This window comes from Trichomycterus rosablanca, chromosome 22 (genome assembly GCF_030014385.1).
Source record: "Trichomycterus rosablanca isolate fTriRos1 chromosome 22, fTriRos1.hap1, whole genome shotgun sequence".
NCBI lineage: Eukaryota > Metazoa > Chordata > Actinopteri > Siluriformes > Trichomycteridae > Trichomycterus > Trichomycterus rosablanca.
This window is the reverse complement of record NC_086009.1, coordinates 16,953,660-16,980,150: the sequence shown is the minus strand read 5'-3', so window position 1 is coordinate 16,980,150 and position 26,491 is coordinate 16,953,660. Positions and strand designations below refer to the sequence as shown.

Below are 26,491 nucleotides of genomic sequence, written 5' to 3'. Positions count from 1 at the left end.
TAATATATTTATATATTTTTAACTGATATATTTATATATTTTTAACTGATATATTTATATATATTTTAACTGATATATTCATATTTTTAAGTGATATTTTTACATATATTTTAATTGATATATTCATATTTTTAAGTGATATATTTATATATATTTGTAACCGATATATTTATGTATTTTTAACTGATATATTTATATATTTTTCTACTGATATATTTTTAACTGATGCGGTCACGTTCAGGTCGTCAGTGACTTTTTTTTATCAGTTTTACCAGACGCTATTACCGTAATGTTTAGTATACGCACATCTTTAGAAACAACGTGGGGGCTGATTTGACTGAGCATTTCGAAGTGGAGGCTGGCTTGACCGCAGTCTGTTAACAGATGATCATTTATCCAAACTATGATCTCTGACATCCTAGCTGAGTTTGTCTCTGTATGGTTTCCTCTCTTTTCACGTCTTCTACTCCAGCTTTCGCTGCTTCAAAAGAATAATAAAGTAAAGTTAATGTAAGTGTCTCTGCTGCTACTTTCACTAAACCGCTAACAACAACGATACATACTACACGGCGTGTCGGTGACGTCACACTAGAAACACGTGACTGATAAATCACTTAATTGAATCACTGAACCGACTCTGGATTCACATAATTCATTTGAATGCATTCATTTGTATTATAATGTTGTTTATTTACATTTAAATGAAATAATTTATTGCAGTTCCATATATGAAAATACTGATTATACTCGTTATTTATGGCAATTTTAATAATAAACTGAAATTTGACCAAATGAATGTTTCAGAATGTTTGTGGTGTTTCTGCGCCATCATGTGGATCTTTGCCCAAAAGTGCTCTGGGAGCACCCCAGCCTGATAGTGCCCTGGGAGCACCCCAGCCTCAAAGTGCTCTGGGAGCACCCCTGCCCGAAAGTGCCCTGGGAGCACCCCTGCCCGAATGTGCCCTGGGCAATGCCCACCCAAGCGCCCCCACAGCGCCGGCCCTGCCGCGGAAAAACATGCGCGCTGCGCTCTGCCCACTGCGCTACTCAAACAGCGGTTAAATACTTAAAATAATAACCAAACGCTTTCTAATTCCCACAGTAGCAGCAGTTTTCTTCTGTTTCGTACATATCGCCCTGTCTCAGTCTAATCTGCAGCATTTCTCTCCCATTATTAAAAAAAATAAGGAACAAAGTGCATCCCGTATCAGTTCAATACGGAACACCACGTTTAGTTTCCAAATAAGGAACGATTCCGTATTTTACGGGACAGTTGGCAACCCTAGACCTGTCTAGCATGTTTCAAATAACTGCAAGGCCATGTTTAAACAATGTTTTAATCATTGTCCTATTGTCTTTTTTGTTTTAGTTTGACAAATTGTATCTTATTTGCTTTTAGAATCTCTTGTGTATACTGGAAGTAATTCTTCTGACTTGTTCCCTTTGACTGGTTGCCACATAAACCCTAAGCATAATAAAGTCGTTTACACCATGTAAAACAGTTAAGAGTGTTCTTGCTACTTTTTCCAAACATTTGATGATCTTTTGCATTTTGTTAGTTTGTAGGTAAGATTTGTATGCAGATGTTTTTTTTTTGCAAGCAACACTGAACATTTTACAACAGGCCTATGCAATCTCTTTGGTTAAATAGTTATTTTAGCATATACTGGCAAACATTCTTTCATTTTCATTACCACTGCTTTAAACCTTTTTGCATATGGCTTAATAAGACCAGCAGCAGCTGTAAATTCATCATGAAACTGAGTTTAATAGCTTGTTAAAAATAAGGCTATGATGCTGTTTTAGCAAACATCAAACATGGAAAAACCACAGTAATGTCAAGCTGTGATAACCACAGCGCATCTTGTAAGAATTAAGAGACTGATCACACATACATATGCAGCTAGCAGAGCTACAGCACGATTCTACGTCAGTCACCCACACATCCACACTAACTGTTCCACCCAAAAAGGTGGCAATAATCAGGGACATAAACAAATATGCAGTATAAGCAGTGTCCTTCAAAAAACATGCATAGCTTGGTACAATGAATGAGTTAATTTCCAGACGATACACAGTCCATTCAGAAGTTATTTTAAATTCCCTACCCATTTCAGTCCATGATGTTATACTTAAAAGCAGTATTAATGCATTCCCTTCACAATTAATGCAATAACACAGCACATAAAACTGCTGGAGTGTCTGACAAATGTCAAACTGAGAATGTTCATGTACAAATCTACATTCTTAACCACAAAATACATTATGAAAAAATAAATACTGGAATGGTAATAAGTATATGAATATTCAATTTCTGAGCTACATTAATAAAAAAAAATAAAAAAACACAAAAAAACTCAACCAGAACCTTTCAAAATCCTGTTTCTTAATTTAACTAGAAATACAGACAGATATTGGCCTGTTGTGCAGGCAACACAAATAGTGTTTACAAAACCCACCCCAATTAAAATAAGAAAATATCGACATTTGAGAATGTTGGACAATACACTTGAATATGAGTCAAGACAAAAATTACATGTAAAAACCACTGGAACAAACATTGTAAGGTGCAAAGCAAAAACTGATAAATTCCCTGTCAAAAAAATAAAACAATGCCATTAAAAAAGTGTGTAGTGAATGTTGCAAAACAACAAAGAAATCCTATATGACATGCCAGTAACTACAGGCTGATAAGCATTTGTTCTACAAATTGACCTTTGGTAACAGACAAGCCTCTTTTTGAACAAAAAAATGTCTGGTCTCTTGAGTTAGTGTTGATCTAGTGTAGTCGGTCACTATTTTAAAGTGCCAGCAAGCTGTAGAGGTGTATAAGCCATAAAGGTGCTACCCTGGAAGGCAGAATCGAACAAAAATTAGAAACAAAATACAAAACTCTATTCAGGAGGGACACCAAACACACAAACAGACCATGCCTTTGGGTTCTAGAACAATGCATGTCAAGATAACTGAAATAGCTTTCTGATGTTTCAGAAACATCACACATACACCAGTCACAGTGCACATCAGCACCACAGGGAGGTTCTGCACCAATTTAACACAACAAAAAAACCTTACATCTGAGGGCTATACCATCAAACAGCGCTTGTGATTAACTTTGAGATAAATCAGGCTTAAAGGTATTACAGGCTTTAAAGTCTGACCATTTTACTACTAGAATCACAAAACTCAAGTTTTATTACAATTTCCTTTTTTATGGTCCAGATACCAAGACCAGATGCACTCTAGTTTAGCTACCCTGGCATATTATACTATGAAACTAACCTGCAAAATGGCAAGTTTGCCGACCTTGATAGTATTTAAACAGCACAAAATCATATATTTAATCTTTATCAATAATTTTATAAGTTATTTCAATATAATCGGTACTTAAACAAAATAAATTAAATTGTGTATGTTCAGCTAGAACGGTGATATAGCCCTCAGGTCCCTTTCCTAAAACATTATGTGCAATTCTACACGTAAACTCAAAGCGCTTGTTTTCTTCAGTAGTTCCTACATTTCAGACTGTAATATTTACAGTCCTGGACGGATTTATCTACTCTAGTTCGTATGCTCTTCCATCTCACCTCTGTAAGATTCTCTTAATCTGCATGTCTTGTTCTAAACAAAAATACAAAGTAACAAACACATTTTTTTCATTAAACTATAATGTTCCAAAATGAATTTCTCTGTCCTATAATGGAAATGACATTACAAAAAATGAAACAGTGTCCCATGCAGGGCAATATCGGGGCAAAGTTCTCTGTTAAAACTGAGGCAGTGATTGGCCGGTCATTCATCATTGGTGGCAACCTGCCAGACAATAATGTGGCTGCGCTCAGCTTTACTTGAAGCGGATTGCAGCTTCACGGTGGGTTCCAGTGGTACCTCATCCTCAGCTCCTCCTCCATCTTCATCACCTAAAATTACAAAATGTAAATCAGAATTCTTTATTTCCATTTTTTTATTCGTAGGCTGGATATAGGCTAATTTAATCCACTGGCCTATATGTTTGATGTTTTACATAATACATGACGTCTGGGAGGTTTCTGGTTTTCTTACCCATCCTGAAGTCGATGTAGCCCTCTCCTCCACTCATGACCAGCATGAACCTGGACTGCTGCTCCTGTGAGGGACTGTCAGAGGATGAAGTGTCTGAGTCTGGGGTCACACATGCAGGAGGGATAACTTGACCTAATAATAAAAACACACACACACACACATACACGCACTGGGTTTAAACATGTGACCTTAAATCCGTGTGACCAAATTTGAATGATTGTGATGATTGTTGTAATTAACTATTGCTTCATGTCATAAGGAATGGGTTTTTCCCCAGTAACTACATGTAGTTTTAAAAACATAACTCATTAGAAGTCGATAGATGTTAATAACATAATGCCCAGTATCCATGGAAACTGGAACATAAGATAAATATAGAAACTGAACTAGCTATTGTATTACTTTTGTGTGACTTGCACTGCATGTGAGATTTTATCACTTTAATTCTATGGCTTCATATCATCATGTTTAAAAATCACTTCAATCATGTAAGAACAAACTCTAATTAAAAGCACAAAAATTATATAGCCTTTAGTGGAAAACCATGTAACAAATCTAAGAAAAATAAAATAAACTTTAGGACAAATTAAGATGTTTTAGGACCTGTGGGTTTCCTCTATGAAATATGGAAATAAGATGTGTTTAAGGAAAAACATTTTTGGTGTTTTGAAAAGTCTGATGCATGATGTGGTCAATATAACCACATTTTGTCTGTATTATTTTGCATGAAAGTAAGTTAATATGAGTTAAATCTGTGTACCGATTTGTACATTTGTCTAAATTCAGAAGTGTGTTTTCTCTATTTCCAATATTAATTTCTAGAATGTGATTTACTTTTATGTAACCTTACATCTTAACATTGCGACTAAATATTTTTAGCTATGCTCATAAATACATACATTTCTGTTTAAATTTAAATTCACAAAGTCTAAAGCAATAACGAATCATTTTAAATAAATATAGAGTATGCATAAATGCAACAATTGACTACCCTCTCATTCAGACAATCCAATATTATCCGTTTACGTATGCAGATATTCTAAAATGAAATGATAAAAATACCCTTTCATACTAAAACTGCATTCTGTAGACAACACACAATTTCTTTCCTTTTGGTGTTATGTCTAGTAAGTTTGTAAGTGTTGTGTCTAGTTAGTTCTTAAGTTATTTAAAAACAGTTACATTGTTATGTCTGCTCACAATTAATACTTCATTTATGTCTATTTATAAGTACACAAAGACAAACATGTTTTGGTTTATTTTTTTATCTTTAAGATTTTGTTTTGTTTCAATATTTATGGTTTCATTCGATTGTTGATTTGTGATGACTGTTGTTCTAAGGGCCAGGTACATTCTCTCAAATACATTACAGAGAATTAGAAACAAAATGTTTATCAAGCAGGATGGCTGTAAAATAAGATGATCTCTACTATCATTGCAGTTTCAAAAACCATTCTTATATACTTTATTCTATTCAATTTTTTCTCAGCATTTGGAGACTCAACAGGAGTACACTGCAGAACCTCTGCAGAACATCTGATACCTGGTACTGAGATGAATAACTTGACTGCATCCTTGTGACCATGGAAGCAGAGCTGCGCATGAGCCATAGAGCAGTAGGGCACATAGGAGCCTGGCATCCCATTGTCTGTACTCTCATTCCCAAACACACGCACTGCTCCTCCAGGACGACTTGCTATCGCTCCAACACTCTTGTTAGCTACAATCCAAAAAAGCAAACATTATTCTTCAATATTCTGCTATGTATAAGTGCACCTATGTTTAAGTGCAACCACAGCAAAATGCGCTCACTGTACAGATAAGGTGAATGATAAAAAGTTCTTGACATATCTCAAAGATAATTAAAGCAAACAGGTTGCGACTAACAGGTTGCATAGGTGTCAGCAGACAAGCAGACAACATTTTCATATTAATCAGTCCACAAATACACATTTACCTTTTACATACACATTAAGCGACCTACAATTGAAAGCATGGAGAGAAAAATCCAGACCAGAGTCAGTGGGGGACAGAGAGACAGATCAGAGCGATGATGGGATAAGTGTGGAACTAATAAAAATTATGAATGTTTCAAAACATTTAGTGTAACTTACATTCTGATAAAGGGATGGAGATGATGACGCCATTCCCTGTCCCGACCCAAAGCCGCTTACAGGACACCATGAGAGCTGTGATTCTTACAAACGAGAAGCCGAGTTTACCTGTGCCTGTTAATCCAAGAGGCAAACGATGAAAACACAAACATACCAGCAGTAATCTTCCATATAATAGCAGCATGTTTTAAAATAGGTGCTTAAAAGAGGTCTCTAAAAATCTCTGATGATATTGTTCCAATCTATGGTTATTTCTTGGTAAAGCAAATAAGAGAACCTAATAGAACAATGGAATTGAAGTAGTACTGTGTAAGTTTGTCTTATGGAACTAGAGATAACAAAACTACATATCTAAATGGATGTAATAAGTGGCTTTTTTGTTGAGAGGGTTGACCTGACGTGGATAGTTTAACTAGCTAATCATATTTTCTCCACTTCTAATGATGAACTGATGTAAGCATTAAAGTTGTTTTAATACTCCAGATCTCTGCTTATCTATGTTTAGATCTCTGACGTTTGAAATACTAATTCGACTTCATTTTAATTTAATCAATGAGCAGTTCTTATCATAGTGATAGCTCTCACAAAGAGGTGTTGACTATTAACATATTAGCACTGGTGTTTTATTTTTTATTTGACATAATAAATAATACAGCTTAATGGATCCAAACTTTATTATATTTAAAATATAAGACAAAACATAAAAAGGGTTTGGGGTCTGAGTACATTTTCCAAGGTAATGTAACATGCTGACTTGTGCCAGCAGTGCAGGACACACTGCAGAAACTCAGACAAATGTAACGGCCTATAGAAAAAAAATATAAGCGTCCTTCTGATTCTTACCCAGCATCTTGCTGACATAGGGTTCAATGTCTACGTCCTGGAGGTGCTGAAAAGTGTGTGCGTGAAAGAGGCGCAGGGTGGAGTCCAGGCGGATAGAGACCCAGATACCGTCACCCACCCAGGCCAGCTGACGCACCTGACTCTCCTTCCGTGGGTGGGCATCAAATGATTTCTGCATTGATATGCATGCACAAACATAAACACACATATGCATAACTTACAAGGGTACAAAAAACAAAATGTCTGACTGTATTCCCTACTTGTTCCCAGTGTTCCTGGGTGACAGTAAACCCCTAAAAAATTTTCAGCATACAAACAGACATACAAACCTCAATCTTCATAGCTTTTGGGTGGATGATGTAGATTTTGTTTCTGTAACCGCACCACACTTTGTCGTGCACCACTGTCATGCAGCGGATAGAGTGATGGGGCCGCCCCAGATCCAGCAGGTGATAGTTTGTTAAATCCCATTGTCTGTCTATAAAGAGTCAAAGATGTTTTTTTTTATTTTAAGAAAGCAGATAGGATTGGCTGATTCATCTGACAGTTGTACTGATGGAAATTATCTTACCTGCACCTCTGTGAAAGATAGCTAGTGTACCATCAGCAAGAGCGACCAGCACTCGGCCTTTAATGTGGCTATAAAAGGAAACACAGATGAGTAACATTCCATGCCTGTTTTGCAGCCTGATAATTTAGTTTTGCACATGCATACGATTTTCACTGACATTTAGTACAGAGATTATGGAAGTCTACACTGTACACCCAAAGTCTTGGTCTTGAACACTGAAAATACAGCGATCTAAGTAGTAAATTAAGCATAATTAAATTAAATGTTCCTCAATATCAAATGATCAAGCAGTCAACCAGTAACCATTTAAATTACTATACCCAAAAAACTTATGAAATAAATCATAAAACTTTGATCATGAATAAACGTTGCCTTGTTCAATTTTAAATGTTTCTGAAAAAAAAAGTTATTTATAATACTTGCAGCTACAGTATATGGTCAAAAGTATGTGAACACGCCTTATTATTAGTTCAGGTGTTTCAGCTACACCCATTGCTTACAGGTGTTAAGGCAAAGGGGGAACAAATTCATAATAATTTCCATGCTTTTAGAATGGGATGTCTTTCAATAGGAAGATTTCGGTCCATTGTCCACATACTTTTGGCAATATAATAAATAATAATTTTTGTTTTTATAGTAATTTACTATAATTTACTTGTCCTGATTAAATTTTTTACTCTTTCCACTTACACAATATTAAGTATGGAGTCCTTCAGCTTAACTGCATGGAGACATTTTCTCCATCGGGCCACAGAGGAGTGCACATACAGGCTAGAAAATAAGAAAAAAGAGAGTGTGTAATTCACTCCTAGCGTGAGAAGTGATGATCTTTGAAGAGCAATGACATTACACAGTGTAAACCTGGCTTTACCTGGTAGTAACTGTTTGGAATATAGGATTAAATTCTATTTAGTTTTTTTTATGTGTTGGTGTCTCACCAGCCGTTCTGAGCTCCCAACCACATGGTAGGCAAGGTGCTGCTCATTCTCTGTGTTTCTAATGTGGTTTGATCCTGTTCGCTTCCTGGTGATGTTTCACTATCTCTTTCCTGACCAGTTTCCCTGTTGATACAGTACAAACAAAACTTTGTACAACTAGTAACATAACCGTAAAGCTCTCTGCTATAAATGCTACATACTGTATATAGGTACAGTTTTACACTGGATTTACTGGATTTACACTAACTATAAACAAGGCCTGAATACAGATGAACTGTGCCTTGCATAAGATGAAACCAATCTATGATAAAACCTTTCGTGCTGTGATTCTCACCTTGTGCTGTCTGTGGCTGAAGAGGTCTCAGTGTGCTGTGCTGCCAGCGGGTCTGTAAATACATGCTCAGTATAAATGCCAGGCTGGCTGGTGTCTGTGCCCGGCGTCTCATGTTCTTCCTCTGTAGCTTCAGTGGCCTCCTCTGCTGTGGGAACGCCGTCCTCGTTGGGACTCGGTTCGCTAGATAATTCCACTGCACACACAGGACTTTATTGTATCACAGCTAAGCAGACATGTTTATTTGTGATTTTAATACAATTATACCAACGTTATCCTGCAATAAAGGGGAACGGTCACTTTTGGCTATTTTTTGTGACTGTGGGGGGGGTCTTTTTTTCCCTCAATTCCTGTTTAATGTTGGCAATAAATGTGATTTGTTTGTCTGCATATGCAGAAATGGCCAAAAAAGGTTGAAGACCTTTGTATTATTTAGTTCCTAAATTAGAGCTTAAATGCTATAATATATCCTAGTTTTTACCTTTGCCCCGGTCAGGACTGAGCTCTCTTGGAAGCTCACTCGTCCCCGTGCTGCCAATCTGTATGCCAGATCCCACCCCCTCTGTTTTACAGCCAACTGCTGAGATGCCAGTCGGTGCTCCATCACTGCCTTGTGAGCAGGTACTTGTCATGCTGCCCGTCAGTGAACCTTCAAGCCCTGTCTCTGAATCCTGAGGAACCTCTTCTCCAGCAGGGTAGTCAGTCTCCAGAATACCTGAAGAGTAAACACGACCTGTTACTAATACATCTAATGTACTAATACTGTTACTAATGTGTACAATATTTAAATATTTTTAGACTGGCAGGTTTCATTGCTACACTGTTAGCATATAAAGACTAGAGAAGTGTGATAGAATATGTGTTGGTTTAAATACTTTTGATGAGAGATGTGAGTGTGTGTATGCAAGTATGTATTTGGTGTGATGTGAATACTTTTGCTCAGATATGTGATTGTGTGTATGCAAGTATGTATTTGCTGGGATGTGGAGACAGTTTGATTTGCTGCTATAGGTTACCTTGTGACCGCTAGAGGCAGATGCACCTTTAAATTCCACACATTTTGTCTCTGAGTGCTGTAAATGCCTCCTATATGAGTGTGTGTTTGGCTTACCTGGCACACTGGCGATACACAGTACATGCGAATTGCAGACGTAGAAGCTGTCCAGCAGCTCGTCTGGCCGCGTGATGTCCAGGATTATGATTTTGGTGGACGAGGGCGTGCTGGTGCATATCCAAACACGGCTGGAAATTTCTGCCTGCAACACCTCTCGCTCCTGCTCCTGACACACACACGTGCACACAAGCATCCACAAGATGCTTTGTTAAGTTCAGTAAGAGTTTATGTAAGCTACTAAAGACACAATGTTACATTATATGGTCAAATATATGTGGATCCAACTCTTTATTGAGATTTATGTCTTGGATTATGTTCTCACATTAAGCATCACAAGCAAAGACTTATGTTGGAAAAGGAAGCACAAGCTCAGGGCAAGCTCATTTCGTAGGCCTTTACCTTAGGATCTTGTTCCAGCTGGTCCAAGCTGCTCTGAGATCCTTTTCTCTGTGCAGAGCTCTCATCGTCAGTGCACACACCTGAGAGGGCTTCACACGTCCCACCACCTGAGAGGTTCACACCAGCCGCACACCACAGCTAGAACGAGCACAACAGATTTGCATTTAGCTATTTACATTTTTTAAAGCTTGAAGGATTAGAAGACGTCTGGTGGTTTAACATCTCATGTAAGATGCAGATGAACCAGGTCTTTAAATCCCAAGAGCTGACCTTCATAGAAGCATCATTCTGCTCCAAGGGTCTCAGGAACACAGGCAAAGGCAAGTTCTTCATCTTGCTCTCTGCTTGACCACCATTTGCCACCTGTGAGAAAGAATCAATTAAAAGTTGTATTTATAGGTGTACATAAAATCCTTTTTACTTTCCAAAAAGTACACATGTATTGCAGCAGGAACATCTGGAAATGTCCTAGCAACTGATCTTACTCCTGTAACAGAATTTAACATCTTGCCTTGCATTTACTGGGAAGACTCCAGCCATGAGCCACCATTCGCCCGTCCACCTTCTGCACGTGGGCTTTAACCTTCATGTACTCAGCCTTCTTCTGCTCCCGACGGGATGGTGGAATGCACAGGTTCACACTGAAAGACGGAAAGAGAATCACTTTTGAAATCTGATATACATACAGACAGGTGACATAAAAAATAAGTATAGGAAGACATTGAGAGCAGATTCTTTTAAAGGAATGTATTGAAGATCAACCATACACAGTGGTATGTGGAGAAAGGCCGAGGAGACCCAGCTAAACTTGACAGTGGATCAAGATGGCCAAGGTAAAGTTCTAATTAACATCATAAAGGGTTTTATTGCTCATTATGAAGCTCAGACCTGAAGCAGAAGAAACAGATGAACTGGACAGACGCATGTTGGTGAACAAGTTCTTACTCGTCTTTGAGGAATTCGAAGTCTTTGGAGCGTTCTGTGGGAAACTGGGAGAAGGTACTGCTCTTCCTCATGCCACTGGGCGGGTTGTACTTTACATTGGATGGGGAAGGTTTCACTGTGCTGCTGGTGCTGCTGCTGGACGAAGAGGAGCTGAACAGGCGGCTAAAGCTGGGAGAGCACATAGAAAGAACAGATACAGAGATGAAGAATAGAGGAGGGTGCACATTTGGAACATGCACAGATTCCTTGCACAGATTCCAACCTTATGACAGTACCTAGTGCAAATACCTACAGCAAATTACCTACAACTGCTGTCAATCAGGGTTGGGCCTGATTGAAAAAAATATAGAGTAATCTTTCTATTGCTTTTCATAGATCTGGGCTTAAAGCAAGTAAGGGACAATTCAGAACTGACTGTTTTATATACATGCTGAGTATCACAAACATGTCAAGAGAAACCGATGGGGAATACTGTACAGAAGTTATGTTATCTAGCATCAAGTAATTTTATAAAAATTGATCATAAAATGTGGGTAGAACAATCAGAGAAGTTGACACACTTACAACTGCCAGATGTTGGACTTCTTTTTCTTCTCGGAGAGCGCAGGACTTTCCTTTGAAGCTCTGTGGAAACATGGGATATATCAACTTAAGACACGTAAAAAAAACATCAGGTCAGAGCCAATGAATTTATGAATTTTGCTTTATTTATGCTACTCAGCAGCTCAAAACTCCCAGTGGCCTCCTAGTGGCAGGTTTAACTCATAATAAAGTTGTGAAATGAAATATGAAATGAAACGAATTATTCATGAAAAAATGATAGATAATTAGTGTGATGCAGATAATTGTAAGGTCATAAGAACAATTCAGAATTGTTAAGTTGTAAATAGTATATTTAAGTAATGTAATCAGTGTTTACCGGATCGTTTCTATCCACCTCACTGCCTCCTGTAACTCCATCAGTCTCTCTTTGTACTGGTTCCTCTCCATCAACACACGTGCCATCTCCACTCTTGTGAAGCGGCGCCTCTGAGCCGTGGGCACGTCACTCTAAAATCATACATTTTGTATTAGCAGACTATTAGATGTATTCCTTAATTAAATAATTGATACATTAAAGGGCCTTCCCTTAACTGTTGCCACAAATTAAAAGCATTTGGTTTATTTGATATTGCTTATTTTTTTCTACACCTGTTAGTGATGGATGTGGCTGAAACACTTAAACTTATTAATACAACGGGTGTCTACATAAAAAATTACACAAAACCATAAAAACCTACTTTTTGATCACATAAATGAGTTCTTACCTCATCTTCATCTTTGTTATTCTGTTTGGCATTTTCCATTTCTGTTCGAAGTCTATTGTAGATAAAAATGCAAATTAGTCAAGTAGCAAGAACAGAGTAGAAGAAGGTTATCATAGCATTTTTATCTAAACTGTTCATGGATGAGGTAACATTTTGTCTCCTCTGGTTGCATAATGATCTACAGCAGCAGATCTTTTTTTTTATCTCAACCATAGTATCATTGAATTACAGCCATTTAGCAAGAAGGTCTGACAATCCTATTGTGACTTATATTAACCCTTTCAAGAACCTCTTAAGCAGCAAGACAATATGACAAAACCTTAGTGAGAAGAAAGGTTATACAAACTTCTTGATCTCTTCCTCGAGCTCCTTGTTCTTCTCCTCCAGTTTGGCCTTGGTTTGTAGGACTGTCTCCAGTTCACCCTGAAGAACTTCCTTCTCTGAGCAGAGCTCATCCACTTGGACAATCAGGTCATTCTTCACCACATTCAGCGCATTTCTGTGTACACGGACATAACCAAACCCTAAACAGTGCATCTTTAAAAAGCACAGTACTGTATGGAAGTCTAAGGAACTCCAGTAGCCTCAATCCCACTAAACACCTTTGGAGTGAATTGGAACAGTAAATGTGAGTCTGGATTTTTCTTTCAGTGACTGCATGACCTCACAAACACAAACATTATAAATGCCAGCAGTTGTAGAGAACTAATTTGACTTACTATTTAGCAGTATTGACCTACTATTTATTAAAAAGTAATGCAAAAATAAAAGCATTTACACTGGTGGTCTTAGACATTTGGAACACACTCACTTTGTCTCCAGCAACTGTGTGTTTTCCAAAATGAGATTTTCCACTTCTCTTCCCATGCCTGCAGAAATAAAAAAACAATTACAAGTTACTTACTAGTTATTTTGACACTTTCTATTAAAAATACACCAGTTTGCTTGTCTCTCTTTTAAAATAAGAATGAGAACATGTCATTTAACTCAATCTACTGTTAGTAATTGTTTAACTATAGCTTATGATTAATTCTATTCCCATACAAATATTCCTAGTTGGACTGCAACTTATAAATCCTTCTTTAATTATGTACAAATCAATTTTACTCAGAAATACATGTCAATTACAAGTGTATGTCACCATTTGACAGCATGGTAACATGAGGTGAAGAAACAGCGGTCAAGCATGGATGGAAGAAGAGATGGTAAGTCTTACCAAGCAAACTCAGGTCTGAAAAAGCATGCAGTCCATGTTAGGCAGAGAGAGCAAGAAGGATGTGGATAGTCTGAGTAAATGATGCAGAGACGTCAATCAGATTTAAAACACACACAAAAATAGATCCCATAGCAATTAGTCAAGTACAGATATGATGTTGGTCAGGTCCAGAATTATTGTAAATGTTTATTAACAAAGTTTAGATTTCTCACTGTATACAAGAAAAATCTAATCTCTAAAATGACATTTCTATTCTATTACTACAAACAATATTTAATTAATTCTGAATAATAACAATAATTCTGAAGCTGACAAATAAATAAGGTGAAAATGTAATGAATGTAGATGCATCCATAAAGTAGAGAGAGTTCTTTGAGAGAGTGGAATGAGGACATAGTGTCAGAAATGAAAAGGCACACAGACAGGAAAAGAAACAACAGGATAGGAAGGACATATAAGTCAGGAAAAGAGACGGCAGGATAGGAAGGACATACACACCAGAGTACTCCACTGGAATAAGGTACCAGACAGAAACCAGAGAACAGGAGAACACAGCATGGAAGGAGAGATTACAGTTAGTGTCACAATGCGAAATACAGCTCACTCATGGGATTAGAAGTTTAGCTGTGAGGATTAAGTAGAACCGTGAAATCAAAAAATACTAATTCATTCATTTATCAGGAGAAAGTTCATTTGTAGTCATGTTCCAAACATGATTTGTGCAGCGCTTAAGCATGTCTCTCCGTACGCTATGCAACTCTCAGTAAGACTCCACTACTGGCAGGTAAAAATATGCAACCAGTATTTTTTTTAAAACCAGGACAGTTTAATACTAAAACAGACATCATTGTATATCACAACATTAACTTTCAAACAGCCCCAGACCATTATTTCTTCAGGAAATTCTATAAGCTGACTCTGCAATAATTAAGATTAATATGTCAAATTATAACATTCTGAGGCTTGATTCATCACTTCATGAGTCAGGTGTATACATAATATATTTTTGCCATTTTTTGTTATTCAACTCACCGCAAAGGAAACATTTTCTCATTAAATTGTGATTAAAATATCAGAGGTGATCAGTTAAACAATATTCTTGAATTCTTAGAAAAAAAAACAACTTACCCAACAGATCAGCTCCTTCATCCACGTCCCCAATAAGACCAGAACCTGCGCATGATAGTTCCTCAAACAGAGAGTCTGTGTTCCGGTTAAACGCCTTGTTTTCAATACCTTTAGTTGGTGTGCTGGAATACATTATGAAATGTTATATAATATTAGTAAACCTGAAATATACTAGGTTTACTCATATTAAAAATAGTGTGGCTACTTCCAGTGCATATATCTGATTTGAGAATGTGTTTTGATTATGTATTAATAAATATTAACTAGCCGCCGTTGTTTAATAGTTTAGTGTAAACCTACAAGCTTACACTGAGGAATTACAAAATGAATCGTATTGACTGAGCCACATGTCAGTGTGGTCCTAGGATTAACGGAATAAAATAAAACAACATAAACATAAACATAAAATTATGACCAGAACTGGTTTTACATCCACATTCCACAATGATTATTTTAACCAAACAAAGGCAGAAGAATTATTTTTATTTTTATTATCCTTATGATCATATATACAAAAAATAATAAGCTATATTACTGTGAATTATATTAAATAAAAACAAAAGTGGTTGAAGAGCTAGTTATGGAAAAGACTGATTCATATTCCTTATCAGACACTAAATCATATTCATTACTCCATTATTAATTGAGCATTATGTATAGTACCTGGAACCTTTGTAACCACTCAGGTCCAGCTGAAGCTCCGGTGTGGACTCAATAATAGCCTGCACATCAGATTTGTCCTCATTCTCCATCAAACCTACACAAGACAGATTACACACAATAAACAGCATTAACTTTATAGACAATTAAGAAAGCTCTAGTTGGTAAACTCTTCTGCTGCTTAAGACAAAAGTTCGTGCAAGCAGCAGAGGAACAGGTATTTATATATTATTTTATATAAAATAAATGTTTTCCAACAGTTGCAGCTAATACAGATCTTCTTCAGATAGTTTTTGAATGTTGCAATAACATTTCTACACGTTATTGTTAAAAATTATTATTGTTACTATGATTACCATGTAACATCTATGACGTTTCCTACTGTTTTGACAAGAAACCACAAAAATATGCGGACTCACCTGTTGAAACTGAGCAGGTACCCGGAGCAGCCTGAACCTCAGCACTTCGACTGGAACCATCACCCTCCTCCCGCTGGCAGTCCAAACCTGGTTCTGAGGCTGTGGTGGACATGGGGGTGACAGACCTAGAGCCCAAGAGCTCGTCCTAAAAATCCAAAAGCGCACTCTTACCAAAAGTCAAAACAGGGGTCAGAGGTTTTAAACAGTTGTAAGAGAAGAGACAAAAACACAACTACACAACAACTATATAGACATTAGAGAACAGACCCAAGCTCAGTTTGACCTGTATACAATATACTGCAATTATTATCAAGACAAATGTTTTAGAATTAACAAATAATTAACCTTTTGTCATTTTCAATTCCCCAAAACTCTCTGTTGGTTTGCTATGCTGGGCTGATGGTCAGATTCAATGACCTGCCCAGCCCAACCGGTCGACAGCACCACTGAGATTCAAACCTCGGATCTTTAGATCTCAGTGGTAGTGGGCTGGCGTATTTTACAGCTGTGCCACCCAAGCGCCCTGATTGTGTTTATAATTAGTAATACTAAACTGGAGTCAGATTGGGTCCCACACAAAGTTAAGCAACACACCACACCAAAACACAAATACAACACACACTAACAACAACAACACATCACAAACTACCTACTACTAAAAACGCACTCTGTTTTCCACACAGAACCATTTCAACCTTACAGTAAGGCAACAATGTCAAATGAAATAACAAAAGTACACCAGAGGAAGTTAGCATAGTACTAAAACAACAGTATCTGAGTACCTGTAGTATCATTTTCACTACTATAACAATACAAATCTACCATGACAAAATATAAAGTTAAATAAGAATAATGAAACATGAAGGGTGCAACTAAAATGCCATGCAGTCAAGCTCAGTTTTGTGATAAAACTGAATGCAACTACCATCTTATTGGTCAAAATACAGTCTATTTTAGCTCCATCTTAAAGGTGCACTGGGTAGAATTTTAGCTATAGTGGTAACAAGGTGAACTACAGTAGAACTGGTTTCCTAGGCCACCATCGAATCATAAGATGCTGCCCTTTTGCAAAAGAGTCTGCCATGTTTTCACTTGTAAGCAGTAAAAACGTGTGCATGGCCAGCTCTGTGTTTTTTCTATTCCGATTTCTTATAAATGTATTATGAAAAAAGCTTTTATTATATTGTTCTAACAATTCTGTTATATTGTGTTACCTTATTTGTAATCAATAGTTACAACAATTACATTTTAGCCAGTACACCTTTAATCAGGACAATATCCAATTATCCTTTTATACATAATATCCAATTATACAATTTGAATGTACAATGTAATTAAAGTGTTATAAACTACACACATCTGCTTTGTGGCTGCATTCAGTTAATACTACACATGATGAGTACTGGATGGTGCAAAGCAGTGCTGAAGCATGATGACGGACTGGACTACACGCTCTCGGCCGCTACAGAACCTACTACCTTGCAGTCATCTCCCAGCATATTTCCCCAAGCCTCCTGTGCACTAATAACCTCGCTTTTCTTTAAAGGATCCTCTGTTTCCTGCTGTTTGGGGAAGACAATGCAAGTGAAGCAGGTTGATTTTTTAGGTGGAACAGCATGAAAAAGTGATGGGAACCATATTTCTAAACCTATCATTGGATGATTAACTGCAGTGGTGTGTGACATTATTTATGGTGTTGAGCATATGCATTGATTTGTTGAATAAGTTCAGATTTAAAGATTCAGTCTGGAATTTTCAGTCAGTTATAGAAGGATTATATTTATCCCATAAAAAATCTTTGGTGGGATTTAAAGAAAGCAGCTGCAGCACAAAAGCCATCAAACCTTAATAAACTGGACACTTTTACGTGAGCAGTTTGTCCTCATTTTTAAAGATGAAGGTACCTTAAGGCTGGTGTTGGAATGTGTCTGGCTGATGTCTTTAAATCTCCAGCCTTCAGTTCCTGGAGTCTCCGCTCGGCCCAGGATGTCTGGAATCAGGGAGTTGTTTCCACCACCAGACATGGGGAAGATGCCCAGGGAGAGGGGACGCTCTTTCCTGACATGGACAGTACCGATATAGAGAAATGCAGTTAGACCAAAACACTTAATGGCCAGTTTATTAGACACACCTGCATTGTCAGTTCATTTATTAGCCTATGATATACAATATATGACCAGACGGATGTAGACAGCTCTCCCAGTTATTGTGTACATCAGGTTTTTCTGATCACAGAATGTAGTTTGAATTGTATTTCTGGTTGTAACTCTACTCTCCGCCCAGCATTGACTGTGAGGTTTATAAATACCCCAACAACACTGCTGTACCTAATACACTCATCCCACTATAACACACTATTATGTAAATACTACATTATTCTCATTGCAGTGTTATGAATGGTCCACCACATAAATACTTTCTGGCCAGTGGTGGTCCTAGAGGGTCCCCTTTTCATTGATGGGTAAGTGTACAATGCAATAGAAAGGCTACAGTCAGTAATTGTATAGCCACAAAGAGTAAAACTTTAAACAGTACAGACAGGTGTATTTGTTTACAGATGAGCCTCTCCTCCTACCTGATCCTTCCCAGGGTTCCTGAATCTGAGGCCTCTCCTCCAGTTATCTGCTGCATTTTAATGCGCTCTACATGTTCCATGTAGTTATGAATCATCTAGAAAGAGCAAAGCAAAACATCACCTCTGATTAACGCTGAATGATATTATGAATCATTAGCACTGACGATTATGTGCACCTACTTAGTCACAGCTAATTTTGTCTCATTGCTGTTTAGTCCAACAGGTGGCAATTCAGAGCAATTTCTTTTATTTTTATCAACCACTTTATACTGGTCAGGGTCAAGGGGCCCGGTTCCACTGGAAACTACTGGGTACAAGGCAGGAATACCATGGACAGGGTACCAATAGGTAAACCATTACACCGTTCTGTGTAAGATACAGCGTAGTTGCAGATCAGTCGAAATGCTCAAACTACCTCCTGTCGTTAAAAGCGCCTACATTAATTTGTATTTGTTTTTGTATTAACATACCTCTGTGTGTCGCTGATGCAGGGAGTTGTACTCTTTCTTAAGTTCTGCTTCCCGCTCCTCCAATCGGCTTACTAACAGTGAGAGAAATAAAAAATAAAAAAAAGAGAGAGAGAGAGAAAGAGAGAGAACATCAGCCCATATAATCATTCATAAAAATTTTTACTAACCACTTAATTGTCAATGTTAAATGTTTACATACATGGCCTGCACTGAACCCTAGTCTTAACCCTATTAAATATTTTTGGTATTAATTGGAACATTGATTGCAAGCTATTTTTGGTGGAATGGGAAAGCCATTATAGCTGCAAAGTGGCCGCTCTATATTAATGCTCATGATTTTGGAACATGTTATTTCAACAAGTTTACATTTACATTTTCAGCGTTTAGCAGACGCTTTTATCCAAAGCGACTTACACAGTGAGCGGAACACAATGAGCAATTGAGGGTTAAGGGCCTTGCTCAGGGACCCAACAGTGGCAACTTGGTGGTGGCGGGGCTTGAACCGGCAACCTTCTGTTTACTAGTCCAGTACCTTAACCACTGAGCTATCACTGGCCCAGTCAGGAGTCCACATATTTTGCGCCATATAGTGTATTTGTACTGTACATACAAATGATGAATTATTCCTTTAATGATCTGTCCACTCCTGCAATATATTCCTAATATGGACAAGAGAATAAAGAGCCCCATCCAGCTCTCATCGAATGAATTAAGTCAGTATAACCCAGGAAACACAGTCCTCCACTGGCAGCCAGAATAAACAGTGGTCCTTGTTTTATCTACCAAACTGCATATTTAAACAGCCTCTGTGTGTTTGTGTGTTCACGCTGCTGTTGTGCTCCTGCTATAAACGCAGTAGGGGAGCTGAGCTTCATACACTACTGGGTTACGATCACATAAAAGAAAATCTCGATTTAAATGCAAAATGCCTGGAGAGAAGCCATGTGCATGTAAATGGGTTATACGCTCAAATTATGTAACCATGACAGGATGAGACACCTGAATCCAGCATTTAACCCAGATGGTTTTATTACAGAGAATGATAATTATTTCATAATTGCTAAGCCATTCGTTTGGGCAGAATCTCTTATATTTATATTTTACAAAAACTGGACACTTCAGTGCATAGAAAAAAAAAATCATATTAACCACTTAACACAGTTCAACATTGCATCAAGAAATGCCACAGAGTTCTCTGGGACCAAGCTCTGACCAAGATGGACTGAAAGTGGACAGTGGAAATGTGCGATATGACCTGATGAATCTACATTTTCTGTTTTCAGGAAAAGACCTTGGATTCTCCAAAGACGACTGATTACTGAAAGGTCCAAAATCCAACATTTGTCATGGTATGGGGGGGTACGTCAGTGCCCATAGAATTGGTGACGCGAATGGTGACGCGGATTTTAGAGAGACATTTGCTGCCATATGCTTTCCATTGTATCCTGGAAAATCCATGGTTATTCGATAAAGACAATGCCAGGCCTCATTCTGCACAATCTACAACAGTACGCCTTCATAGACAAAGAGTGTGCATGCTTGACTGGCTTGCCTGTAGTCCAGTCTCTTATTGAAATCAAATGGCGCATTATGATTAGGGGAATCAGACAATGGCGACCACAGACTGTTTAATAGTTGATGTCTTGTATCAGGCAAGAATAGGCAAAGATTTTGTTAGTTTAATAAAGATTAAAGGGCTGCATTTAGCAGATGCTTTTATCCAAAGCGACTTACAATTGAGACTGTATACATTTCAAGCAATTGAGGGTTAAGGGCCTCGTTCAAGGGCCTGTATTTAAATGATCAATTCTGACACCAGCATCAGCTACATGTTCACAGAGTGCTTCACTACTCTTACAAGTCTCCATCTGGAAATAACAGCCTTCAATGTGGTGGGTCCCAAAGCCTTAAATAAATGGTAAAACTAGTGACAGTCAAGGGCTACAATTGTGACCAGATACAATCTAAGCAGTACAGGTTTATGGGCCTTGTTCTAGAGCCCAACAGTGGCAATCTGGCAGATGTGGGGCTTGAACCTGCAACTTTGTGATCACTGGTTAAAGGGCTGCATTTAGCAGACGCCTGTATCCAAAGCGACTTACAACTGAGACTGTATACATTGCAAGCAATTGAGGGTTAAGGGCCTCGCTCAAGGGCCCAACAGTGGCAACCTGGCAGATGTGGGGCTTGAACCAGAGACCTTCCAGAGACCTTACTAGTCCTGTACTTTTACTGCTTTTTATTGCATTACAAAATGCCTCAAGTGCTCTGTAAAGGGGGTTTGTAGAAATGCTGATTTCATGTCTACTACAATAATCAGATTATTATTATTATTATTATTCAGTACATGTAATCACACTTAATTATTGTGTACTAATACAGCTGTAGCACTCTCAGCACAATTTGCATATAGAAGTCCTGATTTCTTTTTGCCTAAACTGGATTATGAGTTCAGTGGGAAATATTTTTAGACGGAATGAAGCTCTTGTGAATCATTCACCATTTACTAGGCTTTGTTGCACATGACTGCTCTACTTTGAGCTGTAATTTCCACACGTGGGTGTAAGCTTTGATACACTGTAATGTTTCTTCAGGTCTTTAATTAGCCAACGTTCTGCATAAGCATTTCCCAGAATTTAAACCAGTTGGGATAGGACAAGTGTAAATAAAGCCATACATGTGGCAGTACTATATAAAGCTGTTAGAGCTGGACAACATTAAAATCAGTGGATTATATATTTTACATATGGTCAATAGATAGGAAGTTTTAACTGGTATGTGAGGAAGCAGATGTGTGGTGTGACTCGAATGAGGTCAGAGCCTACATTAGTCAGTTACACAACACTTGTGACGGGTTATCAGTCCAGCACTGTGTGAGTATTGTAACACAGGGCAAAGGCAGTAAAAGACTGTGGAATTTTATCTTTAATCCCTGGAAATATTACTCAAAAACCATATACCAATAATACACTACAAAAACTGAGCACTTTATTATTTATAGGTACACCTATTTGGTACATATATCCTTTGATTATTTTATAAGCTACACTTACCATACAGGTGAACTTTGTGGACATACTGTACATGACATACTGATTATATCCCATGTGTTGCTCTGTGCACTTTGTCATCCCCTTTAGCCCATTTATCAATCAAAAGTGTTCAAGAGATTAATTTATGACGAAAATTATCATTAGTTGGAGCCCAAGGGAGGAAAACCTGACACAATTACCTAAAGGACACATGAGAAGTAAGACAGTGATAGTGTGAGTGCTTACTCTGGTCAGTATAGTTCTTGAGTTTGAGTTCCAGCTGGCGTGATTGTGAGCCCATCCTCTCCACATTGTTCTGCAGATCCTTCTTCTCCTGCTCTTGAGAGTCTTCTAACTCGATAAACTTCTGCTCATAGAGAACACAAAAGCAAGCACCTGTATTGAAACTATGAATCCCAACATCAGCATCAGCTACATGTTCACAGAGTGCTCCACTACTCTTACAAGTCTCCATTTGGAAATAACGGCCTTAATTTGGTGGGTCCCAAAGCCTTAAATAAATGGTAAAATTAGTGACAGTCAAGGGCTACAGTTGTGACCAGATACAATCTAAGCGGTACAGGTTTAAGGGTCTTGCTCAAAAGCACAACAGTAGACGTAATCTGGCAGATGTGGGGCTTGAACCTGCAACCTTGTGATCTCTGGTCCAGTACCTTAACCACTGAGGTACCACTGTCCCTACTATGATAGCACTGGTACAACCCTTTGATGGGCACCAAGTGCACTTCAATGTCCAGGAGGCAGGGCGTGTTACACTGTACTTCTGGTCATCTTAAATCCTAAAAAAACTTCAGTATATCCAGAATTCAGCTGCTCGCCTCCTTACTCATACTCGCTCCCGTGATCATATTACACCTGTTCTACAAAAACTTCATTGGCTTCCCGTTGCTCAACGCATTCAATTCAAAATTCTTCTATTCACTCACAAAGCTCTCCATAATCAGGCCCCATCCTACCTCACCGACCTGCTCCATCAGCACATTCCCTCCCGTAGCCTTCGCTCTTCTGAGGCTAACCTACTGTCCATACCCTCTAGGACCAAGCACCGGACCTGGGGTGACAGGGCCTTTTCCATAGCTGCTCCATCTTTATGGAATGCTCTCCCCAAACACCTACGAGATTGTCCTGACCTGTCCAAATTCAAGTCACTTCTCAAAACTCATCTATTCAGAGTGGCATTTAACTTGTAACAACACAAAATAAATGCTTTTATTTTTGCTATTCTTTTTAATAGTTTTTATACTTAGATCACGACAGAAATGTGAAGTCCTAGATCCTAAAACTTGTAAAGTTTTCAGTTTCCTGATTGCATGTAAATCTGTCCTGTTTCTGTCTAATTTTAAGAAATTGTTCTATATTTGTTGTTCTCTCTCATAATTTAGCTAATTTTTAATGAACTGTCTTATGCTGCTCTCTTTGTTTTTATCTTAATTATTCTTGATGTTGATGTACTATTTTGATTTTGTACTATGATTTGTATGGTGTATGTACGTATTTGTTTTGATTATTTGTCTTATGTAAAGCGTCTTTGAGTATCTTGAAAAGCGCTATATAAATAAAATGTATTATTATTATTATTATCTTCCCTATTCATATTTTAATGTCAATTTTATTAATTCATTAAACTTATATTAGAGCATCTGCACTAGGTCTGATTCTTTCTTAGTTTACTATTTTGTAGTAAAGTCAGAATCAATCAGCAAATGACCAATGCATGCAAGCAGTAATAGCACATTCAGTTACACCACACGCTCTCCTGAATCATGAACAGCCGCCATAGTAAACTCAGTTTAAAAGAAATATTCACCTCCTTGGTAAGACTATAAGGTGAGGACTCATTCCAAGAGGAGGTACACAATACACACTGAAGATGCTGAGTCACACATGCTGTTCATTCAGAGCAGTCCACCCACAGAAGCTTGGAACTTCTTAATATAAAACGTGGGCCATGTGGTTCCCGTAGAACAAAATAGAACAGAGGAAGGACCAAGCTCTAGAAGGTTCTCACATCTGGCAGCCAGGAAGCCTACATTACACTACATACAGCAGGGGTGTCCAATCCCCTGCTGTCTGTGTGTTTTCATACAAACCCAGCACATAGCTTATTCCACCTGTTTAATCAGTCTTCTTATTTAAGATTGGACACCAATGAGATGGAACCAGTATGCATTGTAAGGCAGTCCACCTCACAACTTTCAGAGGTTGAAGGATGTGCTGATATTGTCCTGGTATCAGACCCTTAGATGTCCTGTGAAGTCCATGTCTTGGCAGGTCAGAGCTGTTTTGACAGCGTATTAGGCAGTCAGCCCTGATGTTTCAGCTCATCTTCGGCTCTAAGTGGTTTAATTCTTGATTTAATTGGTCACAGTCTGGAAATTGGAATGTCAGTGTGAGAGTGAATTAATCAGTACGTATTTGACTTGTAATAGACTTTAGTAGGACTAGAAAATCACTGACACTGACTGGGATCAATTGGCAGGAGAAGACCAATTAATTAAAATAAAAATATTATTATGAAGATAATTAGTGGATCAGATAACAGATTTTGGTGCTGCACTGCTTCAGAATTTGTGAGTTAATCCTGAGCTCTGGGAGCTGTCTGTGGACTGGCTGGCCTTTTTTCCTAGATGTCAGTGATTGTAATAGACTGAGATGGACTGAAACTTTGTCCAGGGTAAATTTATCTTGTGTCCAGTGTTCCTGGGACCCACTATAGTTATTAAAGATAAATAAATAAATATATAGATTAATATATACTGTAGATTATTAGACAACATAGTGGCACAGAAGTCAGTGTTGGTATCACACAGCTTTAGAATTCTGGATTCAATTTTAAGCTCAAGTTACTAAGCCAATTAAAGCTCTGTCTAGGATGTCTACCCATGTCATGTCCAATATACCCAAAATAGTGATAGACCATGATAGACTACAATCACATCCAGGATTTATTCCCACCTTGAGCTCAGTGTTTCTCAAAAAGGCCTCTGGCATAAAGCGGTCACTGAACATACAGTATACAAAGTGTGAGTGCCACAGAGCACCAGTCCTGGAGACTTGGGTTCAAACCTCACCGCCAGTCACTGGCTGTAAGGAATCTGGTGTGTTATCTCTATAGCAGTGTGTGTTTCAGTTGGTTGCCTTGATTTTCTCCCAGCTTTAAAAAGCATGCAGAAGGGGAAGTGGCAGCTCTAAATTGTTGTGAGTGAGATATATTGGCACCTTGTTCCTGCTCTGCGAACATTGTTTCTGGGTGGTGCATTAAGCGTCCTGATCAGATAATGTGGTTATTAGGGATGCCTTAAAATGATTATTACATTAACATAGCTCCAGTATTAGGAGTTTTTTTTCCTGACTAAAGATGAAAGAATTAATAAAAAAAAATTGGAATAAAGATTTTTTGCATTTTACATTGATTTGGTATCCTTGATATCACATGGAGGGATGCTGATAAGGAAGCTTGCATAACTTCGTGCTCAGTCTTCATTCATCTGATTTTCCCTCTAGCTGTAAATTTAGATGACAGCATGAAGAACAGAATGTTGCCTCAGTCTCAGAATGAAAACAGCTGTCTGGTGCCACCACGTTTTTATTGTTTATCAAAGATTCCTAGGCCAGAATCTAACAAGACCCACATACAGTCCCACCATGGGTGCAAAACGTGCATCAACATGTAAACAAAGCTCGCTTCTCAATAGCATTCAACTTCCGTCCAAGGCCTGCAAGCCATCCGGTCAGGAAAGGGATGAACCTCTATGTGGATGACAAAGCACACACATACACACACGTAAAGATTCTAACATCTATGCTAAAGCAAAACAAAGGCTCGGATCTGCGTTGAGCACCATGAGCATCATGAGCATCATCCTGCTCACCTCCTCGGCGAGTTTCCTCAGCGCCTTCTCCCTCTCGTACTGTGTGATCAGCTGCTCGTTGTCCTCCTTCAGCAGTTCCAGCTCCACTTCGTGCTCCTGGTTCTCCGCGAACACCGAGTCCAGGTTTTCCAGCACGGCCACCACCAGCGGCATCAGCTCCTTCACCACGTCCTCGTCGTATTTTCCAATCAGGTGCTCGAACTCGCGGTAGATGGACCTGGCCAGGCCCGACACCCGATCCGACATCATCGCCGCCGTGGCCGGGTCGTCCTGGTACACCACTCCGTCCTCCAGCTCCATGATCTCCCCCTTCCTGGCGCTAAAAACCCGGTTCTGTACCTTTACCTTCACCACCAGCCCCTCTTATTCCTCCGTTAATAGTAATATAGAAGAGTAAAAGCATGAAATATCCACAACACCCCGCCTGGAACTGACCGCCGCCGTTCTGCACTGTTTACGTGGAATAGCGGTCGA

At 38.4% G+C, this 26,491-nt stretch overlaps 1 protein-coding gene across 2 annotated transcripts; it reads right to left on the bottom strand.

Moving 5' to 3' along the window:
• Window positions 1-1,748: 1,748 nt before the first annotated feature.
• Window positions 1,749-26,491, bottom strand: spag9a (sperm associated antigen 9a). Of its 2 annotated transcripts, XM_063018590.1 has the most exons (30): window positions 26,018-26,491; window positions 22,371-22,491; window positions 19,093-19,163; window positions 18,623-18,717; window positions 17,952-18,105; window positions 17,526-17,609; window positions 16,048-16,192; window positions 15,632-15,725; window positions 14,969-15,090; window positions 13,436-13,493; window positions 12,971-13,123; window positions 12,625-12,676; window positions 12,237-12,367; window positions 11,882-11,941; window positions 11,318-11,485; window positions 10,884-11,013; window positions 10,643-10,735; window positions 10,373-10,510; window positions 9,971-10,139; window positions 9,341-9,574; window positions 8,863-9,055; window positions 8,529-8,651; window positions 8,281-8,361; window positions 7,591-7,658; window positions 7,349-7,497; window positions 7,020-7,191; window positions 6,177-6,290; window positions 5,606-5,782; window positions 4,063-4,194; window positions 1,749-3,920 (listed from the first exon to the last, which is right to left on the bottom strand). In XM_063018590.1, the coding sequence occupies exons 1-30, from the start codon at window positions 26,315-26,317 to the stop codon at window positions 3,793-3,795; spliced, it is 3,909 nt and encodes a 1,302-aa protein (XP_062874660.1). In that variant the 5' UTR covers window positions 26,318-26,491; the 3' UTR covers window positions 1,749-3,792. The 2 variants fall into 2 exon arrangements, with proteins under 2 accessions (XP_062874660.1, XP_062874661.1); XM_063018591.1 differs by lacking the exon at window positions 17,526-17,609.

Bases quoted from the DNA above. Each gene is read 5' to 3' on its own strand.
- spag9a (XM_063018590.1), bottom strand. From the start codon at position 26,317: ATGGAGCTGGAGGACGGAGTGGTGTACCAGGACGACCCGGCCACGGCG. The intron at 17,610-17,951 runs GTACCTTCATCT...TTCCCCAAACAG, and splicing joins ATTCCAACACCAGCCTTAAG to CAGGAAACAGAGGATCCTTT. The intron at 5,783-6,176 runs GTAAGTTACACT...TTTGGATTGTAG, and splicing joins CTCCATCCCTTTATCAGAAT to CTAACAAGAGTGTTGGAGCG.